This window comes from Enoplosus armatus, chromosome 11, assembly GCF_043641665.1.
Source record: "Enoplosus armatus isolate fEnoArm2 chromosome 11, fEnoArm2.hap1, whole genome shotgun sequence".
Taxonomy (NCBI): domain Eukaryota; kingdom Metazoa; phylum Chordata; class Actinopteri; order Centrarchiformes; family Enoplosidae; genus Enoplosus; species Enoplosus armatus.
The window spans coordinates 14,617,323-14,638,815 of record NC_092190.1 but is presented as its reverse complement, the minus strand read 5'-3'; the positions used below and the strand labels follow the sequence as shown (position 1 = coordinate 14,638,815).

Below are 21,493 nucleotides of genomic sequence, written 5' to 3'. Positions count from 1 at the left end.
CAAACATGCTTTACAGGATTAAACTGTGTAACACGCTCATGATAAAGTGATTAGTTAATTAGTTTGTTAGTTAGATTGATGGAAACTGCTAAATCTTGTCAATGAGCATAAAAAAGTACATCACCTGCCTGTCATATTATAGGCTTTTTAGGGATTGCTTTGTATGTAATGTAATTTTGTATGTCAGTGTTATGTTATGTTACTTTTGTAGCGTATACAGTCACATATCCTTGACCTAATTCTACATCAGCTTTTATTTTGCTTCAAAGAAGAACATTTTTCATCTTGTGGAGAGTCTAACTCTTGAGTACCTGTAGGTGGGGAGAGCAACAGTGACTGAGAAAAAGAAACACAGCATGTTTCATTGATGAAATGCCTTCTGGTCCACAAAGCTTGTGAATAACATGAAGTTGTCCCCCCTAATAAATTATTTCTAATTAAATTATGCAATTGAAAGTATATATTCAATAGAAACAGACTCCACTTTAGAAATAATTCACACATAAACATAAAGTTATGGAAGGTTTTCTTTACGTCCCCCCTATGTATCCTGCTCAGGGTCTGAAACGTTGCATATACTAAATTAAGTGGGAAATGGAGGTTTATTGCACTACATTTCCGTCACTGTAGCATCTCAGTAGGACGAGAGTTGTGTCTTCAGTGACGTCTGGTGACTGGTGACTGCTAGGACCGTCCTGTTACAGATGCAGTCAAAGTAATTTTGTTCAAACAAAGATAAAGTCTCTGAATGTTTTGAAAGGCACATAGAAACAGCTGTTTATGGTTTGCAGCTCTCCCTCTCTCTCTGACTGTGCCTTCACTTCCCTCTCGTTTCCCTTCAGTCTGTGGATTTCTACAATGGGGAACTATAGGGACGAAAGTAGTATTTACAGCCCCGAAAAGCAAGTAAGAAACCAAACTTAGTGACGTGTTCTTTCTGTCTATCGATCTCCTCCACTCCGTTTCAGTACTATGGACAGCGCCACACCTACACACGCACCCCCTAATTTGTATAACATTAAACATTGCACAACATTTATTTACAGATTTTGATAGTGACAAAGGAGGTGCCGGTCCAATTCTCTGAGTTCCCGGATCCTGTTCTGGCGCAAATTAAACCCTGCTTCTACCCACCAACAGAATAAAAGGTTTAAAATACCTCAATGCTTATTTTCAGAGAATGTTATGTGAATGATATACGTTGGTGATATTATTGATGTTCCCTCCAGAAAATACTCTTGAGAAAATTCCATGTTTGTGGTCCTAAGTTGTAATGAGATCTGTTCCCTTGCCACCACGGCCTCTGTCAGAAGAGACAATGGTATCTCTGCTTTGTCAACAATGGATCTCTGCTTGTGTAACCGCTAAATGTCAAAATGATGAGTCAACAAAGAAGCCACTGCTCTTTGATTGTGAGGGCTGATGCCAAAGCCTGCTGAAAAAACAGTCACTGCAGATGCTTTAGATATCTTTAATAATGTGCTAATAAATTCCATTGCAACTTCTGGCAAGTTAACCATATGAACAAAGAAAATGACAATCACCAAAATAAATGAGCCAAGACATACGAAGTAATTGCCAATATCACAGAAATGGTGAAACAAATGTTTTAAAGTGCACTTTTTTCTTGGGAGCTTTTTTTAGAAGGCAGAAGGCAACAGAGTCTCTGTCAGTGGAAACGAAAACTTCCAAACCTGCGAGTGTGCGGCGGACAGCAGGTTTGGAAGGGTTAAAACCAGTGAGAGTGCCCAGCTGGCTTAGAGAGGGTGAGTGGGCAGAGCCTGGCATGGTGCCCGGCCCCAGCGCTCACAGCCAGCTCTGCCCTGCCCCGCCCGCCCTGCCCCGCCACCGGCAGCCTTCACCATGCCACACAAGAACATGGGACTCCTCCAAAACCTCACCCCGTAACCAGAGCGCACGGGCGCAGGCGGAGAAAAGTGACAGGAAGTTGGACAGAGAGTGAATAAAACGGGGACAGATACACAAGCTAGGTGGCTCTCTGGAAGCTTTGATCACGCACTGTATCTGTGCAACTCTGACGTTCGGAGAGAGCCGGACTGAAGGATAAAGGAGGAAGAAGAGGAAACGCTGCGCTGGTGTCTGGTACGATACAAATGAAGCAGGCTGTTTTTACGGCAGCGTCTGGGAAACTCTGAGTGGAGTAATTTCTCTGCTGGGTTCTCTTTTAGCACCTGTCATGACTACAGTGGGTGGTAGTTTGTCTTGGCTGGTTTGACACACCATGTGTGTGAGTATTTGTGTATGTGTGTGTTTGTTTCTCACTGTGTGCGCGCAACTCATGCATGTGTGTGTAGACAGCGAAAAGTTCCTATGGATAGCTCTAGTGCTGTCTACCATGCTCTCTCACACACACACACACACACACACACACACACACACACACTCAGACAGTGCAAAAGCCTCACCACAGGCGCCTACAGTGTCCTCCCCCATTACCACGATGCACCTCCCCAAACAACACGTACAGGCATAAACACACACACACACACGGACACATTACTACTGGACGTCTGCCATGTCTGCCCACTTCAATCCATACGCTGAGGCCAATGGGACACATGGCAATACACAGTGCTTATTATAGAGGCTGCATGTAATTCAAACGCTGCTCTCCGTGGGTCAAAACTTATAAGACACACATGCGCGCACGCAGACAAGATGATAAAGGATGATTTATATGCAGAGATGGGTTATGTTTAGATAATGGGTGTGTGGGATGACAGTAACAAGGAAGTCAAGTCACACAGGGAGACTTGACTCACTGGGAGGTCTCTGTGCGTGTGTTGCTAAATAGACACATGTGCATTGAACAGTTGGAGCCAGCATGATGATGATGATGATGATGATGAGATGTGCAGCAAACGAGCGAGGGGAAGAGTTCTGTACCTTGTTCCACGTTTTCTACAGTACCATACTGAGCTAGAAGGCCGTCCAAAACCTGAGGGAGAAATGAGAGCACGAGTTAGAGACACAACTACGGCCACTGAGGGAAACACACGCACACACACACACACACACACACACACACACAGGTCAGGCTCCAAGTCCTAAATGTGGGCCAGAGTTCAAGTAACAACGTGACAAGTGGGAGTGTATTAGAGACCCGAAGTGAAACCAGAACTTCGGCACCTCATTCAAAATCCCATTGACAATTGTAATGAACAATAATAATATGTTGACATAGTTGATTTGATTGGACGCAGCTATAGATGTTTCCTGGCAAACAATTTACACAAACTCAAGTTTCTATAAGTCTATAATCGTGAAACCTGATTTAGTAAATCAGTTTGAATGTATGAAGGACTTTATGTACAAACATTATGAATCTGTAATCCAAAAGTAAAATTCAAAGCATAAGATTGAAATTTGCTGTGACTCAAAAACTATTAATGGTTGTTTTAATACACGAATAACTACTAACTACTAACTTCAGCTTTCAAATTAATATAATGGAAATATAGTGGAGAAGTATAACAGCATAAAAAGGAAATACTCAAGTAGTGGTGGTGGTTTGAAATTCTACTTAAGTACAGTACTTGAACAAATGTACTCTTTATTATCATGAATGGTTACTAGAAGATGGCAAATAAAAATGTTCAACAGCAAGATGACAAAAATAGATTTCTTTTTACATTTCCAAGTGGAACTGCTCAAGAGACGCAACCACTTCGTTTGAAAAGGGGAAAAATGTCCTGGCAACGTTTTATATCTGTCAGACAAGCAGAGAGACAGATTTGTCCATTAATGTTGATATTTTTGAATTTCTTAATGGTCTGAGAAGTTTTGAGAGTTTTCTAGGAGCACTTAGACAACCTATGAATAAGGTAAAAATGGGGGAGTTGGCAGGCATGACGACAGACACACTCACGCAGAGAAAAACAACTTGGACCCCAGCAAAGTTGCAGATGTTGACACACAGACACAGTGTCATCCACACAGCAACACACGCTGACACAGACATACGCACAGAAACAGACATAAACACACACACACACACACAAATGCTGAAGTCTATAGGGAAATACAGTGTAAAAGCTGGTGACTCATTGTCGGGGAACTGGTTTATGTGCTACCTGGTGCTTCAACTGGGCATCACTGTGTCTGTCTCACACACACACACACACACATACACACACACACAGAGACAAACAACTGACCTCCCACTGTAGATGAGGGGGAATGTTCCGGATCTGGATCTTCCGACTCCTGCAGAGATGAGAGACACAGACGGAGTGGATTTAACAGACCTGAACCACACACTCACACTTACACACACACACACACATATAGAGTTACAGTCATGTGTTTATGGAGAAAGCCAAACTTCACTTATATACACGATATACACACTCCTCGTAACAACAGCAAAGAGAAAGAGAAGCAAAAGACGCTTCAGAGGCACAAATGCAGAGTCAGAGCTGTATCGTATGTAATTTAACAGTCAGTGTCATCTTAGCTTTCTACAACGCCCACAGCTCATTAGACAGTATAACAAATCAAATGACTGTCGTGGAAGTGCTGGAGGAAACGTAGGTGTGGACGTTTATTAGACAGCAGCTAGTGACTCTCAGTAACACCCTCCTACAAATGCTATTCTCGCTACTCTCACTGCGAGACGTGGAGGTGACACAAAAGACATGAAAAAAAAACTGATTTGAATGAAAATGGCTGTAATTGCTAAAGAATGAGGACGAATAATTTGACAAATCCAAAGCAATTTGATTAGGGATGATCAGAAGAAAAAATACATTTGTATCGCTTAGGACCGCATTCATGATTTAACAATTAAAAAGCAACAAAGCTGCCATTTTTTATTTGAGAAAGAAGGAAGTGACGAAGTCGGGGTAGAAGTCATATAATTCACAGATACATTTAAAAGTGTTGAAATAAACTTGCTGAAACATGCTGAAATTTCACATGAAAAAGAATCAACTGAGGATAAAGTCGCAGTTTTGGTTTTGTTTTGGTAATTTCAGACATCTCTTGGACCTTAAAGACTTCCCTTTTCCTGAGTGAAGCAATCGCATTAGAGGAAGTGTTTTTGGTTCGAATTTTAGAAAAGAGAACAAAAGAAAGAAAGAAAAAATAGCCGTACCAACCAATGAACAAGATTTTCATTTATTCCTTGACAATGTATCACATGCATTTCAATCTTTATCCGTATTTTTTGCTGCCTGTCAACCTGTCAACTGTTTGTGAATTTGATTTGTGATTAACAACAAAGATGATCAAACCCCAGAGTTGTCAAGATGATGAGGATTTGAACAAGCTCGGTTTAACCACGTCTTTTTAGTTGTTTATCTGTCAGTCAGAGAAGACAGAAGAAAGATGGACGTACAAATGAGACAGTGTCCCTCTCTGCCCGGTGCTTCCACACAGCCTTCCACCGAGCGCGTCGGCTCAAACAGCAAAGCCACACAAACCGCCCGGTGACCACAAGCTGTTAACAACTACATTAACGTGAGAGAGTTCAGCTCCGCAATGAGAGCTGCTGATTTAAAAATCAGAGAGGCTGGTGGAGAAAAAAAAAAGCCACACCGCTGATCGACCGTAACCCCAAAACATCATTTAAGAAGCATTTCAGCACACAATTAGGAGACATTGGAGGAGCGAGAGCAGAGGATGGAGGTAAAGAAATGAAGTGGAGGAGAAACAGTAATAAGAAGAGATAATGAGAGGTGGATCTAAGTTCAGGAGGATTCTCCGCGGGAAACACAAGCACACAGATAAAAGCATATAACACACACACACACACACACACACACATAAAGCTCATTCCTGCACACATTAACACACATTTCTCAGTCTAGGTTTTGAATCTTTCTCTCTGAACACGTCCAAGCACAAAGCGACCGCAGGTCAGAATTTCCTGTCAGCGCCCAGGAGAGAACGAGAGGACCGAGCTGGCAGCTGGACATGAATGAATGACTCTTTCTGATTGTGCTGCTCGAGGAAAAAAACCCCAGAAGAGGAGCGTCAGATGGATTTAGGACAGCCCTCTCCTCTCCTCATCCATCCATTTAAACTTTAAGCACTATTGTTACTGTATTGAGGAATAAATGAATAGAGTGCTATTATTGATTATAAGCAAAACACAAACATTAAGACATTATTTTATATCAATGAGTCATTTCAATGACATTAATATGATTCTACTAACTGTAACGACTCTGTAAATCTATATCAGTGACTTAACATCTTTAAAATGTAAATACTTTCATAAATAAAACGACAGGAAAATGACATATATCTGGTTTATCCTCTGTCAAATGCGTCCTCCTGCGGAAACTAACAGTGGACACAATATCCCAGAGAAAGCTGACAATTCCCAGTGTGTCCTACCACACGGTGGCCTGCAAGCTTTCTGTCACTGGTGGTGGTTTAAAGCGAGTGTCTCGATGAAAGATCTCTCTTAGCAACCGGCATCCAAAATGGGGTAAACTGATAAAAATCAGTCTGCACCACTAAAACACATCACCTTTCTCAACGTAGTAAAAACTCTCCTGCCATCCAAAAGCAGCCAATAGCTGAAAAGCGTTTAAGGCCAACTCCAAAACCTCAAAACAGCCCCAAACGCTGGCATCCCTGAGCTGCCGAATATGGAAACTAAAGGCTCCTTTCATTCAGCGTCATCTGCTTAAATAGCCTGTGAATTCTGAGGGACCAGCTCTCTTCTATTGTGTTTTTGCTAATTGATTTGTCAACTGTAACCTTGATGTAATTTTAGACCACATGACGCTGAACTGCAGCACAGTAATGTTGTCCTCTGCACTCTTTAGTTAATAAGCACATTAGCGGATCCACTGTCAGGTGGAGGACAGAGCAGAGTTTGGTGTAAACTGTAGGCTTTCATTATCAATATTATCCCACTATCTTCACAACTTCACTTCACAACACGTGGATCACTTCCTATTCAAGCAAGACTTCTTTTTTTTCTGTTTATTTTCTTCTCTGTAGCTTGCACATGTTTTAAAGGCCACTTGCTTGCCTGTCATGCTGAAAAATGCAGGGGAAGCTCCGTGAATGGACATCTCTCGGAAAAAGTGACAGCGCCTCCCGACAGTTCTTCAAGGTCTCATTTTCAGCATGCCTGTGGCCACTGGCTAACCATAAGATCACTGCTCTCTGTCTGTCTGTCTGTCTGTCTCCAGGGTAGGGAGAGGCCATGCAACACATACTATTGTCGCTCTGTAGTGTTTATAGCTGCAGACATCAGCTGTATGTCCTCAGGTCATATGTGTTGCTTTATATTCAGGGAATAACCCAGTGGTATTATATGAAGCAGCAAGCATCTGCTAATATCTGTTTGTTTGCATTCAAGGTGAACCCAGCGCCCTTCCTCAGCTCCTCCCTTTCCCAAAGTCTAAAATGAACTGCAGTAGAAGATACAGACTGAAGTCAACGGTTACTTAATGTTTGTTGAATGTAACCAAGCTGTCTGCTGTTGGTTTGGAGCCGCCTGCCAAGAGAAAAAAGAAAGCCTCTCAATTTTCGGCCTTTAAATATCTGAGGGTGGCCATGTTCATTTGAAAAGCTAATATTTACTGCACCCACCTGCACGAGGTAAGAAACAGTGTCTGCGCACACGCGTGCATGCTAATACACACGCGCACGCCGAGCAGTCGAAGGAATTTTAACCTCTGAGAGGGCGGGCGGACAGCGGGGTGAGAAAGAGGGTATTCACCCCTCGCCAGGAGTTTGCAGTGTTCCTAAAGATGAACATCTGATCAGCAACGTCGAAAGTTATACAAGTTATACACTTAGAACCTACTTTTCTAACATTTTGTTTTCAGAAGTATTTTCATCAACATTTAACACCTTTGTTTAAAGAACTGTAAGGCATAGTTGCAACGATCAGTTCTATGAGGACGGTGATCGACAGAAAATGAATCTACAAGTATTGTGATAAATTATTAATTGTTAAAGTCATTTTTCAGGCCGAAGTGCTAAAAAATGTGACAGTTTCAGGTTCTCAAAATGAAAGTCTTTGCGTTTGAATTGTTGGTCGGACCAAACAAAACATTTGGTGACGTCGCTTTGGGCTCTAGGACATTGTGATGGACTTTTTAAAACTGTTTTCTAATGTTTTATAGATCAAACAATTAATCAGTTAATTGAGAACATGAAAATGAACAGTAGATTAATCGATAACATTAAAATAATTAATTAGAATTAGCAACTTCTGGGGCAACATTTTATTTTTGTTTCTTTGAACAATTTCAGCTCCAACTGGAGTCCAGCGTACATGAGTCACAGGGCTGCATGTGGACACTGATGATTGCATAAAGAGCGTGCCTGTCAGTGCACAAGCGGAAAGTCTTTGAAAAGAAACGTGGTGGGACAAGATGTCAACAGCTCAGACAGTCTGGGAAAAATTCCACCACAAATGATAGACATGAAATGAACATAAAACATGACGCAATCTAAAATATAGGAAGCATTTACAAAATAGAGTCAAAGGTTTTGGAAGATATGACGACAAAAAAAAATCTAGAGATATGACGACAAACTACCACATATGACCAGTTATCACGTGACTTACACTAACGTCCAGCAGCGGAAGATGTATCGAGATCTTTTACTTGAGTAAAAGTAAAAATAGTATAAAAATACTGTGCAACTAAAAGTCCTGCATTCAAAATCTTAGCTAGTAAATGAATGTTGGAGCTTAGACTATTTCGTTACACATACGGTTCACAAATGGTTTTAAAGGTTTCTATTTCATATCATTTAAGAGATTTGATGTTAATGAAGTTGAAGTTGAAGAAGTTCAAGGTGCTTCAGTTAATTTGTCTCTCTGAGTTCCTAAAACACATGACACCGAAAAATCTCCTACACACGCACATCAGTATGAAACAGGACATAATGGTAATTCAATTTGTCATAAATTTAAGTGTACTTTGTTATTTGAAAAGACCTCCCAAAAAGTCACTCATGTCATTTGGGACTGCAACACAAAACCGTCACAGGGCGTTTTTTTTCAGACATCTTTTAGACTTCCTTGAATGAGTGCAAAACATTTTTTTCTTTTTTCTTTTTTTTAACAGAAACTCACAGGAGTGAATGATTAAACATTTCCTTCTCTGCTCAAGGATTCTGTCTAATGAGGCCTTTAAAAGCCTTGTTTACCTTTCCCTCCCTGCTCTGTGCGGATGCCCGTGCTTGTCAGAGACGGCTCACAAGGCAAGCTGCTCTGTGCCCAGCGGGGAGGCTCTCACTCTGGACGAATAAAAAGACATCCCAAATAGCCTTTCAGTCCACCGGGCCTGTCCAGAGCACACTGCCTCACAAAACTCCCACAAACACCTCTGCACACACAGTCACCTCCGCTAGAAACCTCACATCTAATTGTTTCTACGAGGAAAATTCACCTGCCTAATAAAGTTTTTTTTTCTCCCTTTAACTGTCATGTTCCTTTCTCCTGTGTCCATTGAGCTGTCAACACTCTCCCCGAGCAAAAGTCTCACATTATAAACCGCCTCGCCATTGTTTCACACCAATATGGGCACGTTTGCTGCTTAACGCTTAAAGAGATTATTCATACCTTGTGATAAAGCGATGAGCAATATCACTGGATCAGTCTCACACCAGAAGAACAGAAATCTTTATTTTTCACCCCTCCCTCCTTTCCGTATCTGCCTGACAAAGCGCTTTGTTCCCTTGCTGAAATCCACTCTTAATGACACAATAGATACAGGAAGTCCACATCAGTCCAGAAGACTTCATATTGCACAGAAGATAATTGATGACTTTTGAAATGAAAGATGATCTGGCCTTCATCACAGCCATACCATGCAGATAAAATAGGAAATGAAAACCTCTGCAGCCATAAATCACACTGGAGGCGTGTGATTATGCACCTATTACATGATCATATTACAAATCCAGTGATATATACTGTCTAAGCAACACTAATGTCTCTGCTTCTTTTATGTAGCAGTCCGGCGTTTGAGCGCTGAGTGCAGTATAATGTGATCATCTGACAATCAGCTACATGGGCATGTATGTGAGCTCCCGTTGCTCTAACATCATCAGTATTGTAAAGACGGCAAAGCTCTAAGCTGACAAATACGTCAGTGCTGTTCTTATTCCTTTACAACTTACTGCGACCTGCGCTGATAGATGGTTTTATTTATACCCAGTCTGAAAGGGAAGCAGCACTACATTAAATTATATGGGTCAGTTTGGGTGGGTTGGTCGAATAGTCTGGTGGTCCTTAATACACCAACCACAGACTCGTTTTATCTGAATTAACCCAATTTCTAGCTTTGACCCTTAAGCTCTTAAGCACCTAAATGCCCTGAAATCTCAGAGAGGAAGCAACAAGTCAACAATATTCAGGGGACCCTAGTATGTGGAAGATGTCCCTCTGCACCTCTTTTCAAACTGTGGCGGCGCTCCCACTGCATCCCCCTCTCTGTTGCTGGATTAAGTGAGAGCTCAGGCCATTTCTGTGTAGTGCTCCTAAGCACTTTTCTAAGGCCCGTCCAGTTATTGCGGAGCAGAGATAACAGGATTTGTATAAGAGGAGCATCTATGCATTGTTATTGTCCTTCAGCCACAAAGATGTGTTGCTATTTGTCCTCCAGAAGGACAAACAAACCCTGAAGCAGCTCCTCAGCTCACATACTCAGCTCACAGGCTGTATGTAAAGGTCCATACACATAGTTTATACTGCAACCCCCAACATCTTGTTAGACAGGACAAGAGGACAAAAAAAACATTAAAAAAACATATTTTTCATATGTTTGTAATTTCCTAACAATTTCCGAGACATTTCCTGGAAACAACTGCGTCTTTCTAATAGAAGGAAAACAGAGACGAGGTTTAATTTGTACACTTCTGATTCATTCATTAGAATTAATTGCGAGCGTGACGTAGATTGTTTCTTTTAGTCGGTGCAGTCACAGCAGGCCTGCATGCAAAATGTGACATTTGTCTACACTTCAACATAAATGAAGAGCAAAATGTCCAGTAATAAATGAATAATGAATGAACATTTACTTGGGTTTCAATTGAGCTTTTCTTTCAAGGACATCTCTCAGATGAATGCAGCGGCTTCAGATGGGAGCGACACTGATGAGAACGGCGACAGTGATCCAAAACAGCGGAGTTATGAGCCGTAAAACCAAAACAATGAACAGAAAGACGCTAAAGGGAACTGCATGGCGATAATTCTCCGTGGGTTCGTCACTACAGGCGACACACGCAGTCATTTGATCCACTGTTGAATGTACAAAATATTGATTATAGCGTTTAAAGCTACAGTAGGCAATACTATTGAATTATTAATTTGGTTGAAATAACTAATTCTGACCATTGCATGTCACTGACAATTTTTAATAGAAGGTTAAAAAACTGGACCCGGTCTGAATCAAACAGCCAATCAGGGTAATCAGGGGTTCTGTGTTTTGATTCGTCTCTTCCAACCGTTCTGACTCACACTCCAATCCAGGAGGTGGAAGGTGTAGCCCTTGTTTGTACAGAGTCAATGTGATTGGCCAGTTACGTGCTGGCTAACCATGATTGGTTGTTTGTTTCAGACCGGGTCCAGTTCTTTAAAAGACTAAATACAAAGAATATAAGGGGGCAGGTGCTCACAGACACACATTGTTTTTAAAGGGGCCCTTCAATCAGATATTGTTAGTGGCATGCAATGGTCAAAATTTGTTATTTCAACCAAAATAATAATTCAACAATATTGCCTACTGTAGCTTGAACTAAATGAATTAATAATCTCCCTAACCACTGTGTCAAAGGGTGCCACAATCTAGAAACAGTGTCATATCGGCTGTTTTTGAGGTCAAAGGAAACCCTTCAGGGACAGTTTGGTGGAAAATTGCTTCGCTCTCCTTAAGTTTTAGAGATAACTGAGACAACAAACAGGCAGTCCTTGGTTCATCTAAAAGAATACATATAATGTACTAAAATGTCCAAAATAACAATAATTGTTACTGGTGATATTTAGTTTCATTAAATCCTTTTATTCCTCCAGGCTTTCATTTGCATTCATCAAAAACTTCTCCCCCTTAAGAAAACATGCATTGTATCTGCTCTTCTTCATTGTTCCCTAACCACACATGTTTCACACTGATACTGCGGCGCGAACAAAGCTGCCGCTACATGGTGCTGCTAACCATCTCATCTCAGCGTGCAGCGCTCAGGTGCCTGCTCCTGTTTTCCCTCCCAGCCCTCGGCGGGTGAGAACTCATCAGAATTCAGCACGCTTACCTGCCTGCCTGTTTCTCTTCACGCATTAGTTTTCTCTGTGGCACCCAGGCAGGGAGGCACAGGCCAGGAAGGGAAGGCAGGTAGACGCACGCTGCTCTAATGGAAGCCACAGCCTTCCTGTTGACGTTTGTCTGCTTCTCGCTGTCAACACTTGCGCAACTGGTTAATAGAAGGATGTAAATAAGGAAGGACTGCATGTTGTGTCTTCATCCATTGCATGCGGTACAAAGTTCATTGGCAAGGTCTATTGGCACGCAGGAAAATTTGAAGTAGATTATTATCTTGTATCAGGGAAGGATTCAGTGTCACATGATGGGGATAATTACAAATGACTCAATAGATTTTCAATGACTCAGGCGAAGCAAGTCATTCATGTTTGAGATCTATGAAGCATGAGAGACGGCTTCCAGCAGTGTAATGTTTACACTGATTCACACAGTCCTCGACCATTATCAGCTGTATCAATAGAGGCATTTGAAGAGGGTTTTTTCTCTGCACGTCAGCTCAAACGTGCAGATTATATAATAAAAAAATGAGGAAGAAAATCATATATAACTATTTGCAATAAGATAGGACACATCCAGACATTCTCTTGCAATGTCCAAAGCTATTTGCATACTGTTGCAGATATAAAATGATTTTCGGTTCCCAGGTGTACAGTAATCACCACAAATTAATTTTCAGTCAGTGCTAAAATGCCACAGGGTGCCCAGCTGACACAAAACAAATTTTCTCCCGTCATGGCTACTAAGCCAATGAAATGAGTATTTTGAAATGTTCCGCTGTTATCACTGTGGCATAATGCATTTCTATTTAAATGAAAAACTGTGCTGCTCTGACACGGCGACTCAATGCAGCTCTGAACATGCAGTCACACATTTTAAATCAAACCTGGACATTTACATTTTGGTGCAAAAACGCATCCTTGTCCCACGTTTATCTTAATACACGTTTTTGCTGAACATCCTTCCAGCCAGTATGTTGCTGGAAGGCAGGAAACAGTCAATTACTCTGCAGTAGGAAGCTCATAAATGGTGATAACAAGAACTGTAGTGGATCTTCTCAAGGGAGAAGGAAGTGCGATAGTCTGATACTACTCCCTGGACAACATAGCATTACTGTTTACCAGAGGAAACAAATCTTCTCAGGAATAAATGGCACTGAAACTCAGAGAAACATCTTAATTTATCTTTGTGAAGTTAAAATATTTAGTTAAAAAGTCCCCTGCAGACATGTTTTAAGATATATAAAGACACTCTGCTTTGAATAGTAATTTGTGTGTGACATGGTTTTTCCACCAAAACTTAAATTCATTAGTTAAAATGATATTAAAATTACATCTCCACCTTCTCCCTCAGTGACAAATCCAGAATCTATGAAGATGCATATATTGTTCATTTCAAAGTGTGCACTGGATGTTTCAAGTTTCCAGCATCAAAGTTGTTTAAGTTGCATTTTGGATCATGACTGGTTTCCAAACTAGCTGTGACATCACAAAATCGTTCTCATGCAAACGTTAAAGGTTAAAGTCATGTTTATGGTGAGAACCGAGAAACTCTCCGTCTTCAGCAGATGAATGTGAAAACAGCCACTCTGCACATGCATCATTCTGCACAGTGAAGCTCAATCATCACCGTGAAGTAACAATAAGCACATTTTTGAGTGGAGAGGGACTGGGAAATGGTTACCACACACACACACACACATATGCACCAATAAGACCTTCCAACAGCCCCCAGACAGACGTAGTATTTACAACTACAACTGAATAAATAACCTTACATATGCAAATCAGTGTGATGGACAAGAAACATGTCTAATCCAAAATGCAAAAATGCAGCAAACAGTCAGTCAATCAGCTGCAATTACGACATTTACACATGTTAGTCTATTAGTGCTAAAACCACTTCCCTTGCCACTGAGCCACAAGCGTCAGCCTGAGAAAAAAAAAGAATAATAAACAAAAAGATGATTCAAGAGGACTTGCAGAGTCATGTGCCACACTGTTCTGTCCTGTCCTGCACACATCAAACGGTTGCCTGCTCCTCTACACTGCTGCTTCGCTAACTGAGGACTCCTCCGAGTCCCCGTCACAAAGCACGTAGTCAGCACTGTCACTGACAGGCACGCAGCCTGCAGAGCCTACAGGGACACTACTGACACGCAATCACACACACACACACACACATCTAACACAAGCGCACACTAATGTATAGCAGGCTGGTGTACCTACACTTCTCTACATGCACACACTGATTAATTGTGTCTTCCTCTCTCTCACACACACACACCTCAGTGCTACGAGCTACTGACAGGTGGATACCAGCTCATACTGCGGTGGTGCAGTGTGGGTCCGCTGTTAGCTGCTCCTCATGGCTGCTTCTGTTGCTTTATGTTGAGTTGTGCAGCCTGTTCCTTAGATCTCATCCCTTAATCTGCCCACCATAAGGTATTACACTGTAGCTGGAAGGCTGAGCCCGCCTGCCATAGGTGTAGGTCCCGGCAGGGTTAACCTGGATCAATACCGCACGCACACCACTCAACATTACGCAAGCCCTCAAACCGTTTCCCTGTCTGCTTTCCTTTTCTGTCTGTCTCCTGCTCGTCTAAAGTCTGTCTTTCCTCGTCCCTCTCTCTACCCGTCCCACTACTCCCTCCAGCTCCCCCTGGAGAGCAAGCTTTACTTGTTCACACACACACACACGAACGCACTACCTCTCCTCTCTCCCCTCCCCCTGTCTGCAGGGGAAGTTCCTCACAGAGAGTGAAAACACGTACGGTAACTAGCGGGAGGTGAGTGAAGATTCATCCTCTGAGAAACAGAAACGCTGACAAGCCTGGTCAATAAGCAGCACATTTCAAAACACCCCTGCCAGTCACAGCTGCCGTCACTGTCACCGAGGAGTCGTCGCTCTCCAAACAGCGGCAGAACAAAGCTTTTGGAAACAGTGCAACACACGCTGCGTTTCTCAAACACAGGGTGGAGAGCCGGTGCTGGGCCGGAAGAGACTGCCTGACACATGCATGTGACTGAGCATAAGTTTAACAAAAGCTGTGTGTTTGTTTAATTTCAGTACATTTTAACGGATCTGAACGATTGTTTTATGTGCATGCTTTGAAATGTATTGTTTTTACTTTATTTTAGATAGTTTTGGAAAATAGTTGATACTCTTGTATGTGACAGTTGTCCTAACCTGTTGATGTTTTTGTATTTATCTATATATTTATTTTAATCTCAATCAGACTTTTACTTTAACTTTTACTTGGTTAAATAAAGGACACATTTAATTAAAATAAAGGTAGCAATGTCTGAATTCTACTCAAACCATATTAAATAAAGTATTTATTTAAATGCAACAAGTATTAAGTAATTATTAAGTATTTTAGAGCTGAAACAAGTAAATTAATCTATTGACAGAAAATGAATAGCCAACAATTTTGATAATCAACTAAGTGCTTAAATCATTTTTCAAGCAAAAACAATAGCTGGTTCCAGCTTCTTGAATGTGAAGATTTGCTGCTTTTTTGTCTTATGTCATTGTAAATTGAATATTTTGGGTTTATCTGCTATTGGTCAAACAAAACGAACAATCTAAAGATGTCACCTTGGGATCTGGAGTATTTTCTGACATTTTACACACCAAATAATTACCTAATAGTTCAAATAATTGGCAGATAGATTGATAATGAAAATAATTGTGAGTTGCAGCCCTGAAGTGCTTATTTAAATGTGTCCTGATGGTTGAGAATAATTCATGTGAAAAACAATAGAAATCCTCCACAAATTAACAGTTACATATATATATATATATATATATATATATATATATATACATACATACATACATACATATATATATATATATATTGTTTTGATTGCATTTGGATGCTTTACATAAGCAAATTTAAACATCACTAAAACTTAAAAATGAGCGTGCAAGTGAAGGAAAAAAGAAGCAGGGACAGATACGTTGTTGAGTTGCAGACTAACAGCAAGTTTACACAAGTGAGTAAAGTGTAGTAAAGTAAATAAAGTGCGGTAACCCTGATAAGCCATCAAGAGATTAACAAAGCGGTGGGATTATCTATATAGGACGCACTTGTGCGGGTTGGGGGGACAGTACAAACGGGTTTAAGGTTAAAATTACATCAATAGGCAGTTCTAAGCAGCAGAGAGACAGGATTATATTTACTGTCTGCAGAGAGTAGAGGGGTGCAAAAAGTGAGGGTGGAAAAACAAACCCATCACCATTACTGTTTTCCTCACCGCCGTCTGTAAAAGAGCAGTTTTTAACCATTATGGGTGTCCAGCCCTACAGTGGGTGGAGTCAAATGGATAAGGGCCTCCAATACATTAATTACATTGTGCTCCTCACGTGACTCACAAGTGGCTGAAGTGGCATTATCCCTGTCAGACTTTAATCCTGCGGCTAAAATGGCTCCAAATCCTGACCTAGTCTCTGAAATGAGGCAGTGGGCTTGAGAGGAAGTGGGCTGAGGATGGTTTAAATTCAGAGCTGTGTGTGTGTATTTGTGTGTGTTTCAACAAGAAGAGGGCGCTGGGAATGGGAATCGGCTGATCTGGATAAGGAGGGTGGTAGCTGGATTTGGAGGATGCCGGTGTGCTGTGTGGGAATGTAATATGTAGACTAATTCAATTATCGGAGATGCTCACGGGAGTGTCAGCCCTGATCAATATGCGATAAATACTTGAGTAAATATCCTGAGTTGACATCGATATCTCAAGTTAGGAGAGCAGGAGCTCCACAGCAGAGGGGAGCGGGTGGAAATGGCTGTTGTGTGGGCAGCATTTAAAGTGAGACAGAGAAGGCGAGAGAGAATTATTGGTGATTGAGAAAAAGCCTGAGGGAAAAGGTTGTTTTTTTTTGTTGGTACCTCTTATATATGTGACTATAAGGCACTCAGTAGAGCCCAAACGTCTGCCAAGCCGGAGCGATTCTTCAACTCGCACAAGCTGCAGCCTCCGTAATGGTTTATGTTTGTTTACTGTTTGTCTTCCAGGTTTGATTTTCTGACAAAATTCTACAGTATGTGAATGCGGCAGCATACAAACACAGCAGTTAGCTAAAAAAACAACAAAAAAAGGCATGTCAGGGTGGAAATCTCAAGTTCTTATCACCTCCAAAATCACCCAAATCCTTTTAGTAGTTCTGCTGAAGGACAAACAGAAGTTCAGAAATAACTTTGAATGTATTGCTCTGTACTACTTGTGGCTCCATATTAAAGGATTAATAACAATGAGAGACGGCCTCTGATTTGCTAGACAGGATATTCAAGGGTGCAGTCCACTAATTTAACAACTATTTCCAACCATACTCTGGCTTACGACTCTCCACCACACCGAAACACCAAAACAAATCTGCAAGCATTTACAGGCCGGCTGCTTTCATCATTCCTGGCAGAAAACAGACGAGGCTGGTTCCCCTCTTTAACAAACACCCCGTCTAAGTTGAAAGGGCTGTTAGGAGTGAGGGCTGACCTGAAAACCTGGCCGCTCATTCTTTAAGGCAGCCACAACAACTGCTCTGAAAAGTGACATGCGGAGGCCTGGCAGATCTGAGCACATCACAAACACAAAACCGTAATAAGATCGTTCGTCATAATCGTCATAATTGCTGTAGAAAAGGTTAGCATCTGCAGTTTACTGCATTTTATAAAACGATGCTAAGAGCCTGCAAAAAAAATAATAAAAGCCTGTGGTATGAAAAGCAAATCAGAGCTGTGTTTTGTCTGGTGGCATTTCTTGTATTTGCGCTGACGTTTGATCAAATCAGAGCCCATCTGTGTGTGTGTGTGTGGACCTAGGTTGTGAATCATGTGCCGCAAGCGCCAGGATACGCCAGCTCTGATGATGCGCGATGATGGGGAGGAAGTAGCGATACTGTAAGTGCTCTACAAATGCCTGAGGTGGCCGTGCATCCATCAAAGGGTGCAACAATTACAGTTGACAGAAGGGAAGAACAAACACAAGTCCTGTTCAATCAGACTTTTCTTTAAGCGCAGCATATTCGATGTATCATCTTCAGTGGCTCCACATCTCGACCACTGTCTCTTTGACGTTAAGCTCGCCTTTGAAGCCTGTCATTCTATATCTCTGTAATTTATTCTCCCTCAACGTCAAGCGACCGGAAACCGGGCTGCCTTGAGTCACCCCTCACACCACTTAAAACAAAACCATCTTAGCAACCATCTCTGAAATGAACTGTTGCCTCCCGCTTGGGGAATGGCAGGAACACAGAGGCACTGTACAAACACACACACACGCATTGCAATGACATGGACACATGCACACACAGACGTCTACTGTTGTCGAAGAATTCCACTAGTGGTAACCACAACTCTACTAAGAATAAACTGCCTGTCTCTGTTACACTATCTGATAGGGCGGCTCACATTCAGCATACGGTACATAACGTAGAGTTGTACACTATTTACGCCCGCTCATGCTAACACATAGCCGGCTTCATTCTGCACAGCTACGCTGTGCCAGGGGGAGCAGTGACATTGTGAGGCGGGAGGAAAGCGGTGAGAGACAATGCACGCGATCTAGGTGGTACGCATGACATGGTACGCTGACACAAAGCATGCACATGGGGGGAGGAGGAGGAGGAGGGTGGAGGGAAGACAAGCACCAAATGCTGCAGTGGAAAGAGAGTGTGACTGTCCCTGGAGCGAGGAGGGGACCTAGAGTACAGCTGCATCTTGTGGAATTCACCATTAATGAAAGTGAAAATCACCTGAACACGCACAGAATGAGTGTGTTGATGTTCGGCAAACGTGGGCAGTTTTGTTCTCACTATGCGTAACAGGCAAAGACCTCATTAACTTTTGCAACCCTCCAACAGGAACTCATGCATGGCTGCTTCGGCATCAAATATTTACTATCCTGGTGAGCTGAAGATGCCCCGTGTTTTTTGCCTTTAGGGTTTTTTAACAAGATCGTGCTCTGCTTTGGGGGCGCTCTTCAATTTTAATTGGATCAGTGTCAGTGTGTGCTTCATTTAACCTGACAGGGACGGGCGATTCATCAATCAGTGTCATAATGTTGTTTGCATGCGCGAGACAGAGGTGCTGCATTGCTGGCCGCCCAACCAGAGTGTTGGCAACCGCCGAAGACAGATGGCAACAAGAAATATCAGGAGCTCAATGCTAAACACAGACACCCAATCAATCAGTCAATCGACTGGTATCCTAGCAACTTGCGCACACATTTTGTCAGTTTTGCATGAAGTGTTTTACTCATTGCAGTTAAAATGGGAACATAATAGCTTTAAAAACCTCAGGACTGGGATAGTGCTCCTCATGTACAGTAGAGCAGTGCTACCGCAGCACCCATGGAAAACCCTGAGTATATACTGTTTAGTGAGACACACACAGATTGAACACTTCACGATAAAATATTCTGCTCCTCCAGGGAAATATTAGACAAGGGTCAGCAAGACGACAATTATTTACAAACTGTTTTTTTCACATTCTGCTCACGGCCCCCCTGTGTGTGCAGCTCTCTGCAGCGGCTGTGTGAAAATACACCGCAGCTCTCCCTGCAAGCTGGCGTTTGGTGTGATAAAATCAAAAAAGTACTCCCACAGGGTCCTCCCTTTCCCCCCACAACTCCATTCTTCTCTTTCTACCTTTCTATCGTTGCTCTCTCATTATCACTCTCTTTCCCATACATGCTCTGTCTTTCTCTCTCACGCTGCAACTGACCGGGCATTGGCATGTGCTGGGTCACTTGGCAGGGAGGCAGATGGAGCCGTCCTACTCTCCAGCACCTGCCTGGCCCACATTACCCGACTCATCTCTGAGCTCAGCAAATCATAGTCAGGACCAAGCACAGCTGTGTAAAACAACAGGCTTCATGGCACATCACAACTGCCAAATACTAAACGCTACTTCTGGTGAAACTAAAGGGGCAGCCTGCAACCGCTGCCACAGCTCCACTCTGCAAAACATAAGAAGGGCTGCACGCGGTGATGGTTATAAAATGATCTTGTGGACTAATAGATGGACATTTAATCTAAGAATTTAAAGAAATGACAAGAGTACAATTTTAAAAAATTAATCCACCTGACAAATAGAACCAAAATCAGTCACAATTATTCACTTATTTGCTTTCTTGAAATTGGATGAGAAGATCGATACCACTCTCATATACGTGCGCTAAATATGAGGCTACAGCCGGTTAGCTCAGCTTAGCGTAAAGACTAGAAACAGGGAGAGAGAGCTAGTCTGTCTGTATCCAAAGGTCACAAAGTCTCTTAACACTGATGACATTTTAGCTTAAGGCTAAGCTAACCGGCTGCTGGTTGTAGCTTCATATTTACTGGACAGATCACACCCAGAAGATAATTTCACAAGGCCCCCACATGTTTTATGAGTTATAGTTACATCTAGCCTGCGAATAGATTTTGTATTTTTTTCCCATGGTCTTCTATTTTAGTGTAATCATTTTTCTAATAAGTCTGCAAAAAACTGAGCATAAAACATAACACACTCACATCAACACTTTAGCTATGACCAACAGACCTCTGATTTACCGCAGTGCACCTGACATCAAAACATCTATCTCCCTAGGAGAGGGCAACCTGGCCAGGTTGGTCCCCAGGTAATTTGAGTGTGTGAACCATGCTTTAGATGATTTGAACTGTCATATTAAAGCCATTATCTGTGACTCTAGAAATGAATCCTGCTCAATGTTGGGATATTCCTTTAATACGTTTCATTTTAATATCAAACTACCAGTCAGGAGGTTGGATGAAAGTCAGGATACAAACTCGTTGAGGGAATAAAATCAGTTGATAGGTAAGATTAAGCGTTGATGTGAGGGTTCTGTCAGTCTCAAATCCACAGCCAGAAATCCTCCTGTTTGCGAGCAGACCCATCGCAGTCTGCAGAGAGAGGGGTAAAGCCACTTCAAGCCACCAGCAGCCTCACACAGCCAGCCAGAGAGCCTCCCTGACAGGGGGAGGAAATGCTGCCCTCTATCAGCAGTGCTCATTTCTCCCCACACAGGAGCAGACACACACACACACGCACACACACACACACACACACATACACACGCACGCACACAGACGCACACACGCACACACACACACTGAGCAGGATAAGCGGGACATGCACATGTCTTTGACTCGGAAGTCCTCTCCATGTCTTCCTTCTTCCGTCAGAGAGAGTGTGAAACAGAGGAAACACAATGGTCAGACTGTGCTCCAGGTTG

At 42.2% G+C, this 21,493-nt stretch overlaps 1 protein-coding gene across 9 annotated transcripts in view; it reads right to left on the bottom strand.

The window, feature by feature from the left end:
• igf2bp2a (insulin-like growth factor 2 mRNA binding protein 2a) overlaps nucleotides 1-21,493 on the bottom strand; it is a 44,464-nt gene that overhangs the window by 13,718 nt on the left and 9,253 nt on the right. For all 9 annotated transcript variants that reach the window (XM_070914352.1, XM_070914354.1, XM_070914355.1 and 6 more), the window contains exons 3-4: nucleotides 4,179-4,227; nucleotides 2,908-2,959 (exon numbers count right to left, since the gene is read on the bottom strand). In XM_070914352.1, the coding sequence (XP_070770453.1) occupies nucleotides 2,908-2,959; nucleotides 4,179-4,227 (101 nt within the window). The remainder of the gene's footprint in view (nucleotides 1-2,907; nucleotides 2,960-4,178; nucleotides 4,228-21,493) is intronic.